The sequence below is a fragment of the Chiroxiphia lanceolata genome, chromosome 9 (assembly GCF_009829145.1).
Source record: "Chiroxiphia lanceolata isolate bChiLan1 chromosome 9, bChiLan1.pri, whole genome shotgun sequence".
Classification (NCBI taxonomy): Eukaryota; Metazoa; Chordata; class Aves; order Passeriformes; family Pipridae; genus Chiroxiphia; species Chiroxiphia lanceolata.
The window spans coordinates 24,468,082-24,489,202 of record NC_045645.1 but is presented as its reverse complement, the minus strand read 5'-3'; the positions used below and the strand labels follow the sequence as shown (position 1 = coordinate 24,489,202).

General features: G+C 50.9%; 1 protein-coding gene across 2 annotated transcripts in view; it reads left to right on the top strand.

Moving 5' to 3' along the window:
* Positions 1 to 20,914, top strand: part of LOC116791233 (transmembrane protein 121) — a 37,755-nt gene extending 16,841 nt beyond the window's left edge. The window contains exon 3 of one of the 2 annotated variants that reach the window (XR_004358655.1): positions 4,155 to 4,167. Coding sequence is in view for 1 of the 2 variants with exons in the window: in XM_032697034.1 (XP_032552925.1) it covers positions 17,354 to 18,292 (939 nt within the window). In the remaining variant the exon portion in view is untranslated. Of the gene's footprint in view, positions 1 to 4,154; positions 4,168 to 16,712 lie in introns of those variants that run through there. The other variant, XM_032697034.1, reaches the window with a different exon arrangement.
* The last annotated feature ends 207 nt before the right edge of the window (positions 20,915 to 21,121 follow it).

The window sequence follows — 21,121 nt, the reverse complement described above, 5'->3', positions numbered from 1 at the left end:
CAAAATGGGAATTGTCTTGGTTTCTCTAGCATCCATGTTTCCTGCCTTTCTGGTACCTTACCCCCGGCAGCCAGTGCACCAGGAATGCTTCTGCAGCAACTGGATGAGGTGGCAGAGCCCCCTGGTCCAGGCACCAGGCTCTAAGAGGGGACCAGGAACAGTCTGCTTTGGTCCAGCACATGGCAGGCACAGAGCTTCTCTGGAATCTGCTGGATTGCCTTGAACAAAGGAAATTTGCTGCTCTTCAGGCATCCGGATTGCCTGCTGGGCCGAGCTGGCACCTCTCTGCCAGCTTTGCTCCTTGGAGGCAGGGATGCAAATCCAGGTCCAGATGTTTGCTTACTCATGTTGCCCATAGCTTTCTAAGAATGCATTTTTCAATGGCCTTCTACAGCTTTTAACTGAAAGCACTTACATCATTTATTGATTAATTATTAACTCTTTATAGATGCTTGCGAGGCTGTCATAGACATCAGTAGAGTCCTACTGCTGCTTATAAGCTCATCAGCAGTTATTGTAATTGATGACAATAAGCAATCTGCTGACCTGTTGGGCCCTGCAACAATTGATTAACTATTCATTAAAACATCTAGAAATTATTTATGAACCTTTTATAAACTATTTATAAGTGAGTAGGGACAGATTTATTCGTTACTGTGTATGGGCATGCAGTGGAGGGATGGAAGGAGCCCTGAGCTGAGATTCCAGCAGCTCAGCTCCAGGCAGAAGGAAACATGCCCAATGTCACAAGAAAGCCTTTGTTGCTCCACCCATTTTCCCAAATTACACTGGCTTCCTGAAGGCCCAGGGGGTCAAGTTCCCTGATAGATGTGGGTCGTTCTCCCAAGGATCAGAAATAACACAGAATGGAGAATTTTCTGCTATTTTGCAGAGTCAGGTAGTTTAGCTAAGTAGAGGCTGGCGAGAATCCAGTAGCAGCTTTTTAATACACTGTTGGGCTAAACTTAGAGGAGAGGATGAGCAGGCTTGTGTGATGCTTTGCTTCTAGTGGCATAGGATTAAATTACCATCCCATTTTCCTTCATATTAGTATGCATGGATATAGAGAGCCAAAGGCAGCAGCTGCCAGCAAAACCCCGTCGGCTGCTGGGTTCTCTCAGGCAATGAGCTGGTTCTTGGGTAAATTGGGGATGCAGTGCAAGGGTCAGGTTCAGGGCTTACGGCTGAACATGACCATACCATGGATTATTTAGTTTTTAGGTTTTTTTCCAACTAGATAATGAAAAAAAAAAGCTGTTTTCTACTACTTTTAGTGCAGTAGGGGAAGGAAAGGTGGAGTGGCCTCACTCAGCTTGGACTTCATGATTCTTTTCCATGTTCCTGATATGTAGTGTTTGTACCAAGAATGGAGGCTTTTCCAGGGACTGCCCAAAATGAGTAATGCTGCTTTTGGCTGTGGAGTCCCAAAGCACTTACTGCTGCTATGGGTTATCTCCAGCCCACAGAAACATGTATTGCTTGACACTGAGGAGCCTCCTTGTCGCTGGAGCTCACCATCTCACCATCACCAAACAGAAGTTGCAGATATAAGCTCCCCATGTGTTGACAGATGAAATGACACCTGTAATGGGATCTTAGCATCTACAATCACTTCTAACAGTCCATCCATAATCTCACCTGCAGCAGATGCTGTCTGGCAAGACACAGGGATAAGTGATGACTTCCTAGGAGCTGGTGTTTGGTATAGCATGTCTATCAGCTAGCAGGGAGGGGACAGATGTGCCCTTTGTTTATTGTGCAAGGTTCACTCTTTCCTTCCTCTTTATCTGCATTGTTTTCTTACTGAAGATGCTCAGCTGGGTGCTGTAGGCCAAATCATGGACTAACTGCAGGGCTGGCTTGTTGCTCAGCAGAGAAGGGGATCCCAGCATTAGGAGCAATCTGACAGTGGCAGATTTGTGTGGTGAAAAATGGTTAGTTGTGCTTCAAGACCTTGTTTAAATTTACAGAAGGGGTATGTTTATACACATGCAATTCATTCAGTGGAAAGCTGTATATAGTTATTCAGGTATAAACTGGAGTAATTCAGGATTGGCACTGTATGTGCCCTAATCAGTTTAAAGCTGAACTGAGGTCAAATTAGTGCAAGCCTGAATCTAGCTGTGCTCTCCCCATCCTGCTATAGCCCAGGGCCTGAGGCTTACAGGGTATCCTGCGGGGGGTACCTCACATGAACATCATGCGGAGTGTCACTTGTGTTCCAGCACAGAGAAAAGAAAAGCCGGCTCTCCACAATCTCTCCTGCAAGTACACTGGAGCTATTTTGAAGTACAGCACAAAGAAATCAGCTATCCACAGGAAGGGAACACAAAGGTGCACCCAAAAAGCCACATCTGGCTCAGTACTCATGTAAGAACACTCAAATCAGTGTGGTCCTCATTCCCCCAGGAAGAGGGGAGATTTGGAGAGTCAGAGGACCCACCACCCCAAGCAGGAAGCAGGACTGAACCAGGGGGGATTGTATCCCCCCCAGCTCACACTGCAAGCTGGAGCTGCCTCTCTGGGGACAGGGAGCAAGCCTTGCCCAGGTCAGCTCACTCTGTTCCTGCAGGAGGACTGCAGAGTTTAGTTACATGGTTAGAAACACCCAATTGTCACTACAGGAAAGATGGACAGCCATCATCACACAGGAGTAGAGTGATGGCTGTGCCACACAAAGGAGGCTGGGAAGAGAGGGTTTGAAAGAAGGGAGTCTAGGGAAGGGCTCTAGGGCTCCCAAGGCAGGAATAAACACCCAGAAATTGAACTGAAGAAAAATACTGGGGGAAGCAGCCCAAAGAGCATCTCACAGAAGCAGAGATGCCCTGGTGGCCAAGGTCTCCTCTGAGTGATGTCTCATCCCTGGGCCAGCACTTGTCAGGGAGAGCAGCAGAGTGGGACAGAGCTAATGGCACTAATGGATGTCCCCTGGGAAGGAAGCACAAGTGCTGTGGTGTCAGCCAGACGCAGTCTGGGAGGACAGTCCCTCCTTTGGCAGGAGCCCACAGTTGAGTAAGCAGAAAACAGCAAAGTACTGAACAACTTGAGCTGTGCTCTCCTCAGGAGTGGGCCAGGGCTCTGTAGGACATGGTGCAAGGAGAAAGGAGGGTCCCACCATCCCTATGTCCTACCCCACTGTACTGGTGGTGGGTGCTGCTTGACTGGGGAGCGGGGCAGCTCCATCCCAAAATCAGAGCTCCCCTTAGCAGAGCATCCAGGCCCCAGCCATGGTGGGCAAGCACCACAACGGGGAGCACCATCACCCCCAGACAGTGCACCCTCATGGTGCACAGCAGGAGCAAACAACCCAGCTGCCATTCTGCACTTAGTTGGTTCACCAAGGCCTGAAATAACAGAAATTGCATTGAAATCAGTCCCCAGGGTGCTAGAAATGCTCCAAGTCTGGAGAGAGCAGGAAGCTTCTGGTACTTTCCCTGGAAGAGGTCGGCTGTAGCGGGTTTTGTGTTGGAAAGCTTAGCACAGCTTGTTTCTGTGGTGGGAACGCTTCTCATATGGTTTTGTGGTGAGCTGAGTCTTTGCCTAGTGCCTGCACCCTGCCTCAAAACCTACTCCACCAGGACAGCCAGGCACTAGGTGAGAACCAGGGGGTGTGAGTATCCCCCCCCAACTCAATTTCTGCTGCATCCCTCAGACAACAGAAATTCATGATTTTCTGTCCCGTATTTGTCCTCTGTGCTCATAACCAGCCCCTCTGGGCTGCTGGTGCCCAGAGAGCAGTGTCTGTGTTGCACAGGGGTACATCCCTACAGGCAGGAGCTAAACGTGGTGGTGGCTACAAGATGCAGGCTTCATGTGGGCACTATGGCAGATGTTGGCTACCTAATTGCACAGGAATTAACCACCCAGAGTGGGGCCGTCCTTACTTCATGCAAATTTGTAAATACAGGGAAGTGCTGTTTGTAGCACATGGGGCGTCAGAGCAGACAGGTACCCCTGGAGCTGCCGTGGTGGAGGATCCCCTGGATCCTCCGCGGTGGGAGGTGGGCTTCCAGGAATCCTAATGAGAAATGGTTGCCTAATGAGACAAATCAGGCTGCGGGGAATCCCATGGGAGAGCACTGGTGGTCCCATTCTCTCCCAGTCTCCCCTGGTCTCCCTGAATCTCACCTTAGCAGGGTTTCGTCATTGTACAGGAGGGATGCCTGTTGCCCTGCAAACACCAATTTTCCTGTGCCTCTTAGATTTGAAAATTCAGTGAGAAATGCCAGAAAGACATTTACCATGTTTCATGTTATTTCTCTGAAAAACTGGGAAATATCAGCTCCATTCCACACTTTATTCCCAATTCCCAAAGGATGAGCCTCCCTCCCACCAGGGGAGAAGGTGCATGATGACTTTGTGGCCATTAATGGACAGAAGGAGGTTTTATTGCTGTTGCCTTTACCTGACATCAGTTGGGAATGAGGTTTGAATCCTAATCCTCTTCCTCTGGAACTGTGTTTTCTAGCAAACTATATTCATTGTTCCTGAAAAGTTCAAACCATTTGCTATTTCAAAGTCAATCTAAAGTTATCAGCAGAGGGAAGGGGAGGTGGAGGGTAAAATAACCCTGGAGAGAATGGATGCATTTCTGAGGCTGAACAAAGCGTCCTAAGTTGGCTCCTAACCATTCTTTGTAATTTTTTTATTTTGCTTAAAAACCCACGTGGAGCTGGTTTAATGTATTTGCCAGGATGGGCTGGAGTGGTTGTTCCCAAATCCCATGATGAGGTGTGGTGTTAGCCATGGTGCATTTGCTAGGCTGGGATCAGCAGCAAGAGAGCTTTCCATGCACATTTTGATTTAAAATGTGAAAAAAAGAGAATGAAAAATTAGTCCATTCTGAGCACAGTTAGAAAAGAACAACTTCAAAAGTTGACAATTCAAGGCAAGTCTCCCTTCTTAAAAGACGATTCTAAATTAGCCATTTTGGGTCAGTCTCCATCTCTCATCCTCTTGTCCCTCCCATTTCATGAAGGGGAGAAAAGCAGCAGTTCCTCACTCTTAAATAGCATCTTTCAGCAGCAGGCTAAGCTGCAAAACGGATTAGCTTTGCCTTACAGCTCTGTACACAGCAATTTCAGGCTTGCACAGAAGTTGCATAGCCTTTCCAAGCAAAGTATTTCTCGTGAAGCCCCTTCTGGGGATACCGAAAGATAGAAACAAGACTCTGAGGCAGCAGCGTGCTGCGGAGCAGGGAAGCAGAGAACACCAGGCAGTGGGACCTCTGCTGTCACATACAAAGCTAGCACTGAATGTGTGCAGAGCACACTTCCCTGTCAGCAGGAATGAGGAGGGAAGGAGTGAGCCCAAAGCCTGGAGGGGACCCTGATGCTGGGAGCTTGGATTCAGGGCTGAGGAGGTGAAGAGAGACCCTGGGCAAGCATCTCCTCCTCCTCTGGGCCCCTGTAGCTGTGGGTACAGGGGTGTCAGAGGGACTGGTGGCAGGTCCTAGCCTCAGCCAGCTGGCCCGTGGGACAGCACTGACACTCTCAGATGGGGGTTGCTTTAGCAATGGGTAAGGGCAAGGCAAGCGCTGCCTCCAGGGATGCTGCATCTGAGCACTTCAGCCTGCTTTCTTCCCTTGTCCAAGCATCAGCTTTTAAGCTTGCCAGCCTCCCCTTCTGCAGGGGACCTCACCCGGCCACATCCTCCTGGCAGGAACTAAATTGCTCTTTTTATGGTAGGAACTAGCTCCCATCGCCTGCTGTGGCTGTACTGTCCCACGCACACCGTGGCTGGGAGGGGGTGCAGTGGGAGTCCTGGGGATGTGCTGGCCAGAAGAAAGCCTTGGAGAGGCTGGAAGGCAGCCTCTGCCCTCCCCTGCTGGGCAGGGAGTCCGTGTGTGACCAACACAGGCGATAACCTCAGCCCGGGGGCCTTAATGTCAGTGCGGATGTCGGAAGCAGCGGCCGTGCGGACTCAGCCAGTCATTTCACGGCCAAAGCACATTCATCGTGTGCCCTCTCTCTCTCCCCCTCCCTCCCTCCCTCCCTCCACAGAGATACCGAATAGCAAGAGCCTGCCTTTGAGGTTGGAAGTCGGGTTTAGAATTTTAATGATATCCTGTATCCCACAGCCTTTCATTTGGGGAGAAACTGCTCTAAATGACCCATTTTTCTTCATATAATGATAATCATTACCAAGAGGAAAATGAGCACTGAAGCCAGGCACAAATGCAGTCACATAGTAGATGGGGTGGCTGATTCTGACTGGCAAAATGCTACATGGAGAAATAAACCTTTTATACTTAGAAGGAATGTAAAGATGACTTTAAACATGCATGTAAATTTGGAACAAGTAAGTCACGGTGGCTTGAAACAGGAAGCAAGAGACAGCAGCCATAAATATTTTATCTCTTTGGCAATGAGCTCCAGCACAGCAAATTGTCACATCCTCCTGGGGGAGAGGATGCCTGCTTGTGCTGTCGGATGGGGAAGCTGCAGCATCTCCCAGTTTCCATGCTGCCTCTGCACTGAGCACCCTCCTCACCTGGGACATGGCAGTGAGGAGCACAGGAGCTTCCCCACACTAGGGATAGGCTCCTGCTCCTGTCTGCTTACCCTCCCCATCTCACACTGCTCCATGGGCCAGCATGACACACAGATCCTTCCAAGCATGAATCTTCTACAGGGATCGATGATTTGGGTTTTTTTTTTTCTTATTTCTCAGGAGGGAAACAATTTCATTAGCAAGGAAAGCCTGAAAAACCAACAGTTCGTGCGAAGTAATGGCTTAATCCCAATGAGCAGCAAACACCTCTGCACCTCAGGGTGCTGCCTAACCAACAGCTCAGACCCTTGCAGGGACACCCTGAAGTTGTTTTAGCTGGATCGCTGGTGGTCTGAGCTGCACAAGGTGCATGGAAGTGTCCCTGGTTGGCTGGCACCGCAGGACAGATGCAAAGGAGAGGGTACCAGAGATCTTGACTGAGATACACAGGTTGTTACCTCAAATCCCTGGGGTCATGCTCATCTCAGCCACCCCAATCACTTCCTGCTTGTGTGCTGGCTGGTGCCCGTGCAAAGGGCTGTGGGCAGTTCCCAGCACCTCTCCAGTCATCCAGCATCACTGTGTCGCTGCCTGGGAGGCACGTGGAGGACCTCTGAGAGGGCAGCACTGTGGAAACCCAAATGACTCCTGCTGGGAGCTCTGCAGTGGTTCCTTAGCAGTGTGTGACACAGTGTGGGTGATCCCACTTGTAAAGATGATGGGACCAGAAGCTTTCATCAGATGCACTTCTCAAAGCTCAGATCAGGGCATTTGCAGCCCTGGCTCTTTGACCCTCCCAGCACTGATGAACCACTGAGGTCAGCAACCAGAAAATGCACCACAGAGCAGAGCCGCCATCTGTGTTTCCAGGTTCTGGAGCAAAGTTGGGGAACTAGGCTTGGTCACAACTCTGTGTGACCTTGGAAGCCATTTTCCTTTAGAGTAGGCATCAAAGCTCAGCTACTCGCTGAAGGTGGCATTAGGCTGAACACATTGCAAATTGCTGGTGCTGCGTGAGGGTGTGAACAGAAGGGGCTGTGGTGAATCGTCTTTGAGATGAAACTCAAAGCACTTCATTTAGTGCTCAGATTTCAGTCTAGGAGTCAACAGCTGCCTCTGACCATTGTGTTCAAATATCTAAATAATTCAAGTAGGTGTGACCCAAGGAAAACCCATAAGCATATAATTCATTGGGAGTGTGAGTCCTGATCCTAGGTAATTGCTCTCTTTTGGAGGAGCCTGTAGCAGCCCCTTGGTCTGGCTTGTATACCAAGGATGGAGCTGGTTAGACCTTTGAGTGACATAAGAAGCCTGGTCTCTGGGTGCTGGAATTGAATTCAACACCACCAATACAGATTTTATTAGATTTATTAGATGACTAGTAGAGAGAAGGCTAGAAGCTAGAGGAAGAGAAATGTCTCCCCAGCAACCTCCGGGCTGGTGTTATTTTTCTTGCACTGTGTCAGGTGGGTGCAATGCTCTTCTCCCACGTGAGGCCAGAGCAGCAGATGCCACCATTGCCTCCACCCCAGAGGCTGAGGCATGCACAGAATGGGGAGGGTAACCCCAAGCTTGGTGCCAGAAAGCCTGTTCCAGAAGGATCTGGCAGTGACATGGACTTAAATGGTGGAGCACAAGTGTAGAACTGAGGCCCATCTCTAGCCTGTGGCATCATCAGCCCCCTACCGTGACTCAACTGTGATTTAAAACAGGTTAATAGCTGTCTGCTGGAAGATGCACCACCAGGTTCTCATCCTGCTAAGGTTTCATGATAAACAACTATTGAGCTATTGTCATCAGTAATTAACATTGGACCAGCCTCACCCAAATAAATTCACTGACTGCATGGCAAGGCAAAGGTTCCTTGATTTTGCAAATTACCCAACACTTCCTTCTTTCATTGTCCCAGCGTTATGAAGATTTGAGGTGAACTTTGCAGCACTTGAACTCAGAAAAGTGGCACAATAGTGAAGCTTTACTGGGATACACCCATGCCCTGCCGCCTGCACACAAGTCACTTCACTAGGGAGCAGAAGTAGCTGAGCTGCCTTCTCATCTCATGGGGAACTGGATCAGCTGTCACTATGACAGGCTGAACAGCTCCACACCTCCTCTCAGGGGAGCCCATCACCTCGTGCAGGCCAGGCCAGATGGCTGGATAGACCTGCGGGAGCAGCAGCGTGGCAGGTGTCACCAGAAGATGAGACCTGCTGTCACAGGAGAGGCTCTGTCTCAGGAAGGTCTCTGAGGAGTAGAGATAGGGGAATAAACCCTGTGGGGACCAACCAGCAGTACCACCTTAGGGTGGCTTGGAAACAGCCAGCAACAAAATCACCCCAGGGATTATCCAGATCCCCCCATCTCTGCTGCCAGTTTACACAGAGGCTGAACCCTGGTGGTGCTGGAGGGACAGAGTCCCCCTCTCTGTGTTTGGGGTCCTCGGTGAGGTTTGGCAGTGGCACTGCCCACAGCCCTGTGCATGGCTGGGCAGAGGGTGGCCTTGCCAGGCTCAGCAGGAACCAGCAGACACAATCTCCTTTTATCACAGCCACTGGGCTCTGCTCCTCCATTCCACCAGAGCAGTCAGCAGCTGCCTCCTGTTAATTAAGAGCAGAACAATCAGTCTTAATCAAAGGCCAGACTGATGGCAGCAGTAGCAGCCTGCCCAGCTCATCTCACCTCTACTAGTGCTGTGCTCAGGACAGAGAGGGAATAATAACAGGAGCATAGTTGTTTCTCTGCGATTGCTGCCCAGCTGCAATGTGCCACCACAGCCTGGCGACAGGGACAAGCTGGAGGCAGCTCCCAGGGAGGGCAGAGATGACACTTGCTTTGTATAAGGGCTGGTTGGCCTCTAGAGGTGCTTCCCCAGCTATATGACACCAAAGCCAACTCCTCTCCTTAAGCCCCCAGGTCCTCTGCTTGCTTGGGGACATAAGGAGAGTAAGCATTCTTGTGGCAGCAGAACACTTGGTGTCCTGCCACCCTAACACAGCACCTCCCAAAAGCTACTGAGTGCAAAAAGTACTCAATACCTTCAGCATCAAGTAGCAGAAATCTGTGACTACAGTTTAAGAGTCAGACACCTCCATCCTCCCAACTCTTCCCTTTGGACCTTGCCCAGCTTTACATGCATCAGGCCTCCTACACTCCTTCCTTCCACGGCGTGGGTGAGGGAGGAGATAAGTGGAGAGGTACCTCACCTGCTGCCTTAAGTCTGACAGCCAGCCTGGCCCCAGGTCGGAGGAGCCAGCAGGTGACTCTCTGCCCAGGTCTCTAGAAGAGCCTGCAAGCCAGCCCCTCATCCCTTCAGCCATCTGCTTCAGAGTCATCCCTGTCTGAACACCCTCTCACAGAGGCAGGAAACGCCTGTGGATTTCAGATGCATCTTCCCCAGTAGATCTGTGGAGTTCTGCCCCAGAGCTCCCATAAGCTCCTTCCCTATAAGCATGCTTTTAGCACCAGGAAGCTCCCAGCACTTTGCTGTTTATAGCTTCAGACACCAGCTTCCATTTTATTTTAATTAGCTGACTCCCTCTCCCACCTGGCTCTCAGGCACCTGGTACATTAAATGAGGATGCTGGGAGCAGCACTCCCAGGAAAGTCTGTGCCTCTCTACCAGCACCCAGGAGAGTGAGGACAAGGATGAGCAAGAGCAGGGGTGGGGGTGTTTTCCAGCATGCAGTGGAGGAAAGCATCTGTGTGAGGACTGTGCTCTGGCTCCATGTTTTCCTTTCCCCCAGTACTGACAGTGTGAGGTTATTTGAGGACATGGCAGCGAGTCACATGCAGAAGTACATCCTCAGGCTACTGACATCAGATCCAGGTTTTATGCTCCTGGCCTGGCTTGCTTGTGGTGTTTGCATTCCTGCCTGTTGCTAGCACAGGGAAAATCCAACCTGTGGTCTTTGTGTGCAGGTGAAACTTGGTGACCGCTTGGGTGAAGCCTTTCTATCCAGGAAGGTACCAGCAGAGGTCAAAGCTGCTGATGTGTTGCTGTATTTTAGTGACATGACTTGTGCAAATGCAAGTTGCAGGTGCACTGTCAGCCCTGCCGTGCCTGGAGGAGGAAGGCTTCTGTGCACTGAGTGCCTTTGTTCCCAGCACAAGGATGGCACAGCATCTTCAGATGAAAGCAAAATAGTTTCCTAGGCAGGGGACAGGAGCTGCTTGGGGAGCTGGCACTGTCACAAGTGATCTGGCTAGGGAACCAGCGAGCTTGTTTGTTATACCTACTGGCAGCACACTGTAGGGTGGGCTGGAAGCGTGCTGGAGGAAATACCTAAAATCCAACAGCATCTCAAAAAAAGTGGAGAGAAAGCCTGGAAAAAAACAACCAACCAACCAAAAAAAAATGGTATAGTTGGGTCAAAATCCCCTGGCAGGGGCAAGTCTGACACCACTGAGAGAGCACAGCATTTGCAGGAGCACTGGGGCTGGGAGTGCAGGGGCATGGGGAAAGTGCTGAAGGACTTTGGCAGAGAAGCAGAAGGCTCAGGAAGACCCCTGAGGAGGGAAATGCCCCAGAACTGGTGAGGAAAGCTCTGTTGAAGGGAGAGCAGAGGGTGGAAGGAGCCTGCAGTAGGGAGAAGAAGATGGGGACAGCTCCAAAATCAGGACCTGCACTCCACAGGCACTGAGGTCCACATGCATCTCCCACCATGGCAAATGCACACGCAGACAGATGTTTGCCAAACATGCCCCTTTTGGCAAGAAAGCAACAAACCGTGGGAGATTCTGACACTGTTAAATCTGGGGTTTGATCCAGATCAGACAAAATCTTGAAAATGAACCCAACTTGGAAACACCAAGAAATTCCTCTACAGAAACATTTTGCTTAGAAAATGGTAAATTGTTTTGGTAGAGTCAAAACATAGTATTATGATTTCACAATTTACATACAAGTCAGAATGAATCATTTACCTTCTTTAACTATTTTTAAACACCCGAAACATCAGAAAAGCCTTTTTTTTTTTTTGTGACACATCTGTCAAATATCGTCAACCTCAGTGTGTTTGTGAATGGGGAGATGTTCCTGGCAGCTGCAGCTGCCTGTGTTGGTGGGAGAGCCCTGACCAGGATGGCTGCGGGGGACAGGACTGGGAACAAAAAGGCCATCCATCTATTCTGTGCATGGCTCTGCTTTGGGCAGGCAGCAGTTCCCCACCCCATCACCAAAATGATCTGGTTGAGAGGGTGGTTTTATTTTTTCCCGACTCAGGGAACAGTTCTGATACCTTCTGCTTGGGTTTGTTTTTGGGAAAGGGGGGTGAAGTGAACCCCAAAGGGGACTGAGGGTGTTTGCAGCATGAGAGCCCAGGTGATGCACTCAGTGGTGTAAGCAGGAGCTGGTTTTGTCTGACATTGCATTGTTTATTTTGGGCAGGTTCTGGGAACAGTTTGCAGCTCTTTCCCCATTTCTTAATGTGCCTACACAGTAAACTATCTGTAATCATTAGCAAGTGGGCTGTTTCCTCCTTCAGACACAATTAGTGGGCAGGGTCCGGAAAAATCTTCCTCAATCTCATTTCCTTCACAGGATGCACTTGAGATCCCGGATGCCTTGGAGGGGGCAGGGTGCAGCCGCTGCCCAGCAGCAAATTCCCGCAGGGTATGAGCATCCTCCTTCCGTCAGTCCCCAGGGACTGCCGGGGTGGGGGGGGACACACACAGGTGAAATCTCACCCTGCAGGTCAGTGAGGCTGAACCAAACACCCGCCAGCACTGACTGTCAGTGAGGTGAAGCAGGAACATGCAATGGCACGGGGATGACATGGTTGATAGTTTTTTCTCAGTCAGAGGAGAATTTGCCCTGCCTGTAAGCCCCATCTTTACATCGTGCGTGAAGCTCACAAATAATTCTGGGGTCACAAATCATGAAAGAGATGTACAGCCTTGAACAGGCTTCCTTGCCCTGACCTCTGCCAGGAGCAGATCACTTGGCTGCAATTCAGCTGCTCCCTGGAGCACAGCCAGCTGCCAGAGAGCAATGCCATCGCCTTGGTGGCCCTGCTGCAGCTGCCCCCTCATCCCCAGCAAGTCCTCCTCCTGCCTTACACTGGGGACAGGGCATAGCAGCCAGCAAAAGGGCTTGGTGGAGCAGCAGCTCTCCAGGGGGCTGAAGAACTGAGCGAGGGGGAGCTTCAGATTTACAGTCAGGAAAGCTGGAATAAATCAAAGCAATTAAAGTGCAAATGAAGCCTTAAGCAATGCGGCATCCTAACTACCTGGGAAGTGTGTTGTGTGTACTTCTGTCTCACTCCCCCGTTTTTTTATAGACAGAATTCAAATTACCTAAATAATTTAAATTAATTTGCCGGGTAGAGCCAGCGTTTGGGAAGCGCCTGCTGGCATTAATGAGACTGTTTTGCCAATGGCTCCACAAGCCCTCTAGGCTTGTCTGTGGCCCCTTGCTCCCCAAACAGGGAGATGGGATTTGTGCGGGTGTGCAGGGATGCTGGCATGTCCCTGCACCCCCAACACTCTTGGGTGCAGTGTCTGGTGCTGTGCCAGTGGTGCTGGGCACAGGCAGTGAGCAGAGGCAGGAGAGGGTGCAGGAGGGCACTGTGATGGGTGTCTGCGGGTTGCAGATACCGGTAAGGGCAGAGCTGGTGGTAATTAATCACACACTGCAATGAGCCACCAGCATTGCAGGAAAAAGCACAGTTTAATTTTCCTGCAAACTGCCTGGGCTGGTGTTGAAGCAAGGCTGTGACCGCACGTCCGTGGGTAACCACAGGTGCTTTATAGCGTCCGGGAAGGCTGGAAAAATTGGTGCAAGACCAAGAAATAATTCCTCAGCCAGAGCAGAGGCACCAGGCTAATAGGGGAGGGGCTGGCTTGCTCTGATACTGCTCACTTTCCCTCAGTGCCAGAGGAAACAGGGCAGAGATGAGAGTGCAAACCCTGCCCTTCAGTTGTGTTTGGACCCATCTGCAGGACCCCTGAATCTTTCCAGGAAATCACAGCTCCCCCATTCCCACTGAAGCCTCTCCCGTCCTTCGGGGAAGCTGGGAAAGGGCAGGCTGGGCTGGGAAATGGGGAACCCTAAGCACACCCGAGAAATGGAGAGGGGACATGATGCTGCCTATCCCCATGCCATGCTGGTGAGACTGGATGCTGCTCTTGGGCTGAGCCTTGTCAGCTGGTCCCAAGATGCTGTGGGTGTTATTGAGGGCATTTGCTTGCTCCAGTGCAATGGAGCTGTTTGTGTAGGGTAGAATTAGAGGAGAATATGCAATTAGGGATTGAATTTTGTCCTGGTAAGGAGGCCCATGGTTGCCAAGACTGAAGCATCACTGCAGTACTTGCTCGTGGGAGTGCTGGCACCAAGCAGGATACATAGGCTGTTAGATCCCATCCCAGAGGAAGCTGCCAGCTTGTCTCACTGGCATAATGCTTCAAGCTTGTTATGTTCAGGTGAGCTGCCTTTTATTTACAAGAATTTCTGCAGGAAGAAAGTTTTGTGATTACTTGTCTAAACAAATATTTGCCTCAGATGTGCTCTTGTGGCTCTCTGTAATGCTTATTGTCTTGTTTATCCAGCACAGTTTTCAAACAGTTTCTGAATGTATTGTCAGATGCAGTCATTTAAAAGTTATAAATCAGGATTTCCTGGAGTAATGGTTGTTTAAAAACTACTGACTTTTCTCTGATAGTCCTCTGAGAGTTTTACGTGCCCCCTCCCTGGTAGGATGGTCACACATCAATCAAATGGACAAGATCTGCTCCATGGATGGGCAGAGACATATTTCCCAGGAGGTGGGGAAAACAGCTATTGCACAGCTGGAAAATAAGGAGAAGGGCTTGCACCACAGCAAGTGCTTAGAAGCTGTTTGCAAAAGGCAAGAGAGGTGCTCACCCTGGGTAAGGTACGATTTAACCCAAGAGGAAGCAGCACTCGAGCCCTGTGATTCATCTCGGCCCTTCCATCCCCTTCCTCTGCTCCAAAAGGTCACCACAACAAAGGGACATGTTTATCAAACCCATCCCGAGCTGCCGCGAATCATTCAGGAGCAGATGCGAGGGAAGAATCTGCCATTTGATCTCCTCGGCACCGGTGGTTAAAGACTTGTTGGCTGCTGTTGTAAACACGGTGAATTAACACCGTTCAATGCCCTGGGTATTTGCTGAGAGGCAGGAAGGGGGTTTGAGTCTGCTTTCATGAAGGCATGAGGAGAGCTTGGACTGGGAGCTGTGCCTTGCCCCAGCTTCCCAGACCCCACGAGTAACGCACAGGGCAGAGGGCAGAATTTACCAGCAAGCTGCTTCCTAACCTTACCGTGCTGTGCTGCAACCCACTGCCCTTTAAATAACTGCTGTCTTTTGAAGGCATAAATACTTGCAGGGTGAAAGAAAAAACCCACCATTCCCTCCTGAAAGACCTAATTTATCTGGAATTATCCATCCTTGGCTATAAATCCCCTGTAAAACTTGGCATGAGTTTCAAAGCAGTTACAGCAATGGCTGTATATTTTTATCCGAAAGCCCAAGAAAGAACACACTGAAGCCCCAAACAGCAGCTACGAGACGTTGCAGAGAACTGCGCTGGTGAGAGTGGGGCTGCAGGGAATGCCTTGCCTGGGAAGCACCATGTAGCGGTAGTCATGACTTCCCACATCATTTTAGGCTTCTTTCTGAGCAATTCCTGCTTGAGAAATTATTTTAACACACCAGTTTTCTCTGCTGGGCATGAGTAGGGCGGCAGAAGAGCAACTGAAGGTCCTGGCTGGGGCAGTGTATTTAAGTCCCGTGCTGTGACGTTTACTGAGCACCGCATCCTCTCCTGCCACATCCTTTGGGAACAAGGGCACAGGTACACAATTCCCTGCTGTCCACCTACTCAGGCACACGGCAGGGCTGGCTCTGACTCATCTGGCTTCCCACTTTCTCTTCTTTGTTCTTTTTTTTCTCCCTGAAGCAGGAGAGAATCCAGCTTTAATTTAAATGAGGCTCCATAAACATAAGCAGCTGCAAAGTAGGGCAAGTTTTTAATGGCTTACATCTCCTTGGGCTTGGCTTCTTCCCTTCTATCTCCACCTCCACCTAAAAGATGAGAGTGCTCAGGTTTGTGAGTGTCCTTGGTAAGCTAGAGGTGGGGAGCAGGAGCAGTGCCGCTGAGTATCTCTGACAGCTCCCAGGGCTCTCAGCAGGTCCTGGTTCCCCTCCTGTAAGAAGGGATGCTCCTGAGCCCCAAGGAATGTTCAGGGTTCAGGGTGGCACCTTTGCAGCCCTCCAAATCCAGGTCAAGACTCAGCCTAACCCCAGCAGGCCGGGCAGGGAGTGCTCACAGACCCAGCAGCCATTTCCACCAGTGGGTGTGGTATGGAGGACTGGCAAGGTGCAAGTTTCATGAGAGATGACGATCCATGGGAGTACACAACCACAGCGGCCAGGTCCCACAGGATGAGTTGGGGGGGATCTGTAGTGGGATCTGTGAGGTCACACACTTCCTGGGAGCAGCTATGCACATAGGATTAGCTGTCACATGGCATGTGATGGGTGTCTCTGGCTGTGATCATGATCTATCTCTGTTTAAGCAGTTTGGTAGCACTCTTGAGTGCACTGGGATCTGTTCACTTCTGGGAGTGTGTTCCCTGCACAGAAAAGATTAACAAGTTAATTAGCGAAGTGCAGCATGGCGAAAAGGAGCTGTGGCCCTGAGCCAGTCCAGAAAGCTGCTGGGACCTCATGCCACCATTGGGACAGCTTTGCTTCATCCCCCACGGGCCAGCCCTAACCTCACCCTTAATTGAGGAGGGATGGCCCCACACCCTGTGAACTGCTCAGTAACTGGAATGCCATGGCCATAATTTAGCAGAACTGTCCCCAGGCTGGGACCTCTGCAGAGCACTTGAGCCTCTCTCTGCACCGCAGCTGAGACATGGTTGGGCTGGGATACCTGGAGCTGGGGTGCTGTGAGCCTGCCTGTCTCCACTGGCATTGTGGTTTCATGTGTCTCCTGCAGAGACAGCAGGAGCACCCAGAGCATGAGCTTGCCAAGGAGTTTTGGACAGAGAGTACCTGTGTAAGGGCAGCATTATGTGTTTCCATGCAGGACACCCTGTGCTGTGTTCATACTCAATAAAGAGCGGTGGGATGGTATCTGGTGGGAGCCCGGTTCATGCCAAGGTGTGCTGGGAGCTGAGGGGGATGTCATCCTCACCATCCCATGCTCAGCACACAAAGGGACCCTAACACTCATTCTCTATCTTTTCCAGGGATGGAGAGATGCGTGTACAGCTCAGAGCAGCAGGAGCCCAGCACAGCCCTGTGGGGATAGGTGTGAAAGTGGTTCCCTGTGAGGACACAGTGGGACCCCCCAAGGCCCTGGAGGAACGTGGAGTCTTGCTGGGAAGAGGGAGAGCTCCTCTCTGCCTGCTGCCCATTCACTTACTGTGTTTCCAGGGATTTATACCAGGATTTGAGGCTTGGAGCCTGGAAGAATATTAGTACCATAGGATTGCTGGAGAGCCTGACAGCAATGGGGGATGCACTGCAGAGGAGGGACATTCCTTCAGGAGGGCCTGCACGTCCGTGAGCCCTGGCTGCTGGTGGTGGAGGGTGCCTGGGGCTGGGCTGCTCACCCAGCCCTGGGCTGGGGGCAGAGCCGCGGTGCTTGCAGGGCACAGCCAGCGAAGGGCGAAGAGCTGGGGTAGGGTCTGCAGGGACAGCCCCGAGCCCTGGGAGACCGGGGCTGCCAGCAGAGCCACTGCTCCTCCAGGCACCTCTTCCTGGGGTGGGGGTGGGTGACGCAGCGACCCTTGGTCCCTGGGCTCACCGTGGATGTCCCTCCGTGCACCGCCGGCAGGACCGCTCCCCTAGTGCCGGTGCAGAGGGACGGAGGGCCGCTCGCCTCACCATGGTGCTGCCACCACCTGACAAGCGCCATGTCTGTCTGACCACCATCGTCATCATGACCAGCATGGCCTTCATGGACGCCTACCTGGTGGAGCAGAACCAGGGGCCCCGCAAGATCGGTGTCTGCATCATCGTGCTGGTGGGAGACATCTGCTTCCTCATCGTGCTGCGCTACGTGGCCGTGTGGGTGGGGGCTGAGGTGAAGACAGCCAAGCGGGGCTACGCCATGATCCTGTGGTTCCTCTACATCTTCGTGCTGGAGATCAAGCTGTATTTCATCTTTCAGAATTACAAAGCAGACAAGAAGAACCTGGAGACAGTGGCCAGGAAAGCCCTGACCCTACTGCTCTCCATCTGCGTGCCAGGGCTCTACCTGGTGCTGGTGGCCTTGGACAGCATGGAATACATACGGACCTTTCGGAAGAAAGAGGACTTGCGGGGGCGCCTCTTCTGGGTGGCCCTTGACCTGCTGGATATCTTGGACATACAGGCCAATCTGTGGGAGCCACAAAGGACTGGCCTGCCCATCTGGGCAGAGGGGCTCATGTTCTTCTACTGCTACATACTCCTCCTGATCCTGCCTTGCGTGTCCCTCAGTGAGATCAGCATGCAAGGGGAGCACATTGCCCCACAAAAAATGATGCTCTACCCCGTCCTCAGCCTGGTCACCATTAACATCGTCACCATCTTCATCCGGGCCATCAACATGATCTTGTTCCAGGACAGCAGGGTCTCCACTATCTTTATTGGCAAGAACATCATCGCAATTGCCACCAAGGCGTGCACTTTCCTGGAGTACAAGCGGCAGGTGAAGGAGTTCCCCCAGAATGCCATTGCCCTGGAGCTCCAGCAGAACTCCCTCTCGCACAACCAGACCATCCACAGCACGCAGGGCATCCCTCATGAGCCGTCGCCCACCAGCGAGATCCTCGACACATGAGGGATGCCCCAGCCAAGCGTTGGTTCAGATAGCCCCGTGCTGAGCAGAGGAGGGATGCTGCTTTCTTGCTGCCTGGTGCGAGCATGACCGACACATCCCGGCAGGGAGGGCTCTTCTGGGCACAGAAACACCAACCGCGTTTTAATTGAGCTGTGGAGTGTCCTCTAGACGTCTTCATCTCAGGTATAACCCTAGGAGTCCTCCAGACAAACCAAATGTACTTGCAAAGGACCTGAACCAGCTAACCCTCTTTCTCCCTCCTGCCACAGTCTCCCCTCCCCAGCAAAGACCGCTAAGGTTGCAATGTCCCTTTTTACTCCCCGAGCACCTCACCTTTACTCCAAGCCTGGATCGAAGATTTTGTTACTGGAGTCCTTTTTATGGAGTGGGGACAGGGGCATAGGGGTGTGGATTGGGGGGGAAGGGGGGGGGACATTTGAAGCAGTAAACCCTGTGATCGTAGCTGTCTCTTATCTCCAATGGTTGTGTTTACAGTTTCCTATTTATATGGGCCCTGGGGGCTCCTGGGCTGCCCTGGGGGCTGGTGTCCTTGTGGTGGGCAAGAGCAGGAAGCCCTGCAGTGGGGAGCAGGGGGGGAGGCTGGTGTGGCTCTCCTGCCCTGGGACGAGGGGGACCGTGCCTCCACCAGCGCACTACGCCAACTCTGATGGGAGCAATATTTGACAAGCTGAAGCTAATCTAATGCTGGTGTTTTATGTATTTCATTGACTCCAAACAACTCAGCACAATATTTCTATTTTCAGAAGGGTCCCTCTCTGTCTCCCTGCCATCGTGAGCCTCCCTTCCTGCAGCAGCCAGTGCAGATGCTCCAGACCCCCAGCACTGCTGCTGGCAGGAACGGGCACCCAGGAGGACTTAGTAATAAGGATGGCAGTGATGCATTTCACTCCGGCATTGAGTGTTTTTAAAGAGGGCTGCTTTCCACAGCTACTATATTTTTAAAATAAATATTTGGAAAAAAAAAAAAATCCCCAAAAAAGAGCCTGGAAGGATGTGGTGCCCTGAGCAGGTGGCTGGGATTGGGGATGGCCCAGCTGGGGTCTCCTCTGCTGGCATGGGTGGTGCTGATGGGCTCAACCGGCCACGAGCAGCGGGGTGGGAGGTGAGGACCAGACAGATAATAAAAGCCCCATGAGAGCAATGGCTTCTGGTGGTCTCTTTCCTGCCAGTGTGGGGAGGGATGGGGGCAGCTCCCATGCAACCCAAATCATTTGTCTCCTCCTCTGTCCATCTCCCCGGACCACCAAGTGCTGTCACAAGGTGCTGTGCCCTGAAGTCATTGAGTGATGAGTGCAAAAAGGAAATAAATAATTTTTCCAGCTGAAATGCTGCCCCAGGGCTGGGTGCCTCACAGCTGCCTGAGCCTGAGGGGAGGCACAAAGAGACAAGCAGAAAACTTGCATCTCAAACATGCTGAAGTGGGATATTTTTGCTTTTTCTAAACCAAACATTTCATATTGAGGAGATGGAATAAAATGCCTGGTGCTGTTTACATTTCTCTTCCATATTTTCACTTGGCTCTGCTCATTGAATTTGACCTAAATCCACAAGTCATTTTTGTTTCCTTCTTTTCAGCCCATCATGATCTGTCCAAAACATTTCAACCAGCCCTTATCCAGACTTCCAAATTTAGGACCAGACTATCATAGTCCTGCTTGTCCTCCCTGTCACCCAGGGATGATTCTAGTGCTAATAAATCCACTGAGAAATAAAATGATATCTTTGCCAATAATAGTGAGATTGCAGTAGATTTAGCCAACTGGAAAAGTTTCTTCCCTGTTTTCCTGAGAGAACATGAGAGGAAGAGGGTAGGTGATTTAAAAGGTATTAGCAGAAATTAATTAAATTGCTAAATTATTCTGGAATACCTGTGGAATTACACATTACATCTCTACTGATTCCATTAAAATACATGCGATTAGCATTGGTGCAATTAACTCCCTAGTATCTAATAGCTTTCTGCTGCTCTTTAGGTCATTAATTTATGAGCTTTTGTTTTATAGCTCGTCCCCAGAACTGAGCAGAGGAAAACCCTCAGGAAAATCTCTGGCATGGTGCTGTGCAGCCCTTGTCTGGGATGTGCCAGCTCAGGCAGTGCCCAGTGTCAGGCTGCACCCTGATACAGTGGTATTTTACCCTGGGGATAAAATCAGTTATCTGGGGGGTTACTGTGACAGGTCGCTGTGTGTATTTCTGTTCTGTCTCACCCTGACAGCTAGCTCTGCATCCATGCCTTAGAGTGGAATAATATATTATTATATATTATTATAATATATTCCAATTGTATTTGAATAATATATATTACAATAATATATTCCAATATATTATTCCTTGAGCCTGATCTATTGCTAAGGTTGCTTGGGGGGATGTCTGACTGTGCCCCCTGAGTGGAGCCTGTGTGGAAAGGGAATAGTGCTTTATCCTCCTTGTGCCGTAACCTCCAGGAAGGCTTAGGAGTCCCCTCAAGATTTTCCCTGAGGTTGCAAGACCCTGCTTTCCATTGCTGACATGGGGCTGTTGTCTTTGTGGAGAGGGATGTCCCTGGGGAAGGGGAAGGGCTGCTTTAGAAGCAGAAGTGGGAGCAGAGGTCCTGGAGGCGATGCTCACCTGGGATGCTGTGCTGTGCTCAAAGCCCATGAGCTCTGTGGTGAGGGGAGGGAGAAGAGGCTTTTCTCATCTTCTGCTGTTCAGCATCCCCAGGGGCTCTGTGCATCGTGTTTTTACTCAGCAACACAACACTTTCTTTTCAAAGCCTTCTTGGAAGGAAGAGTTCCAAGCTGGCCCCTCCACAGCAGCTGCTGGAGGAAG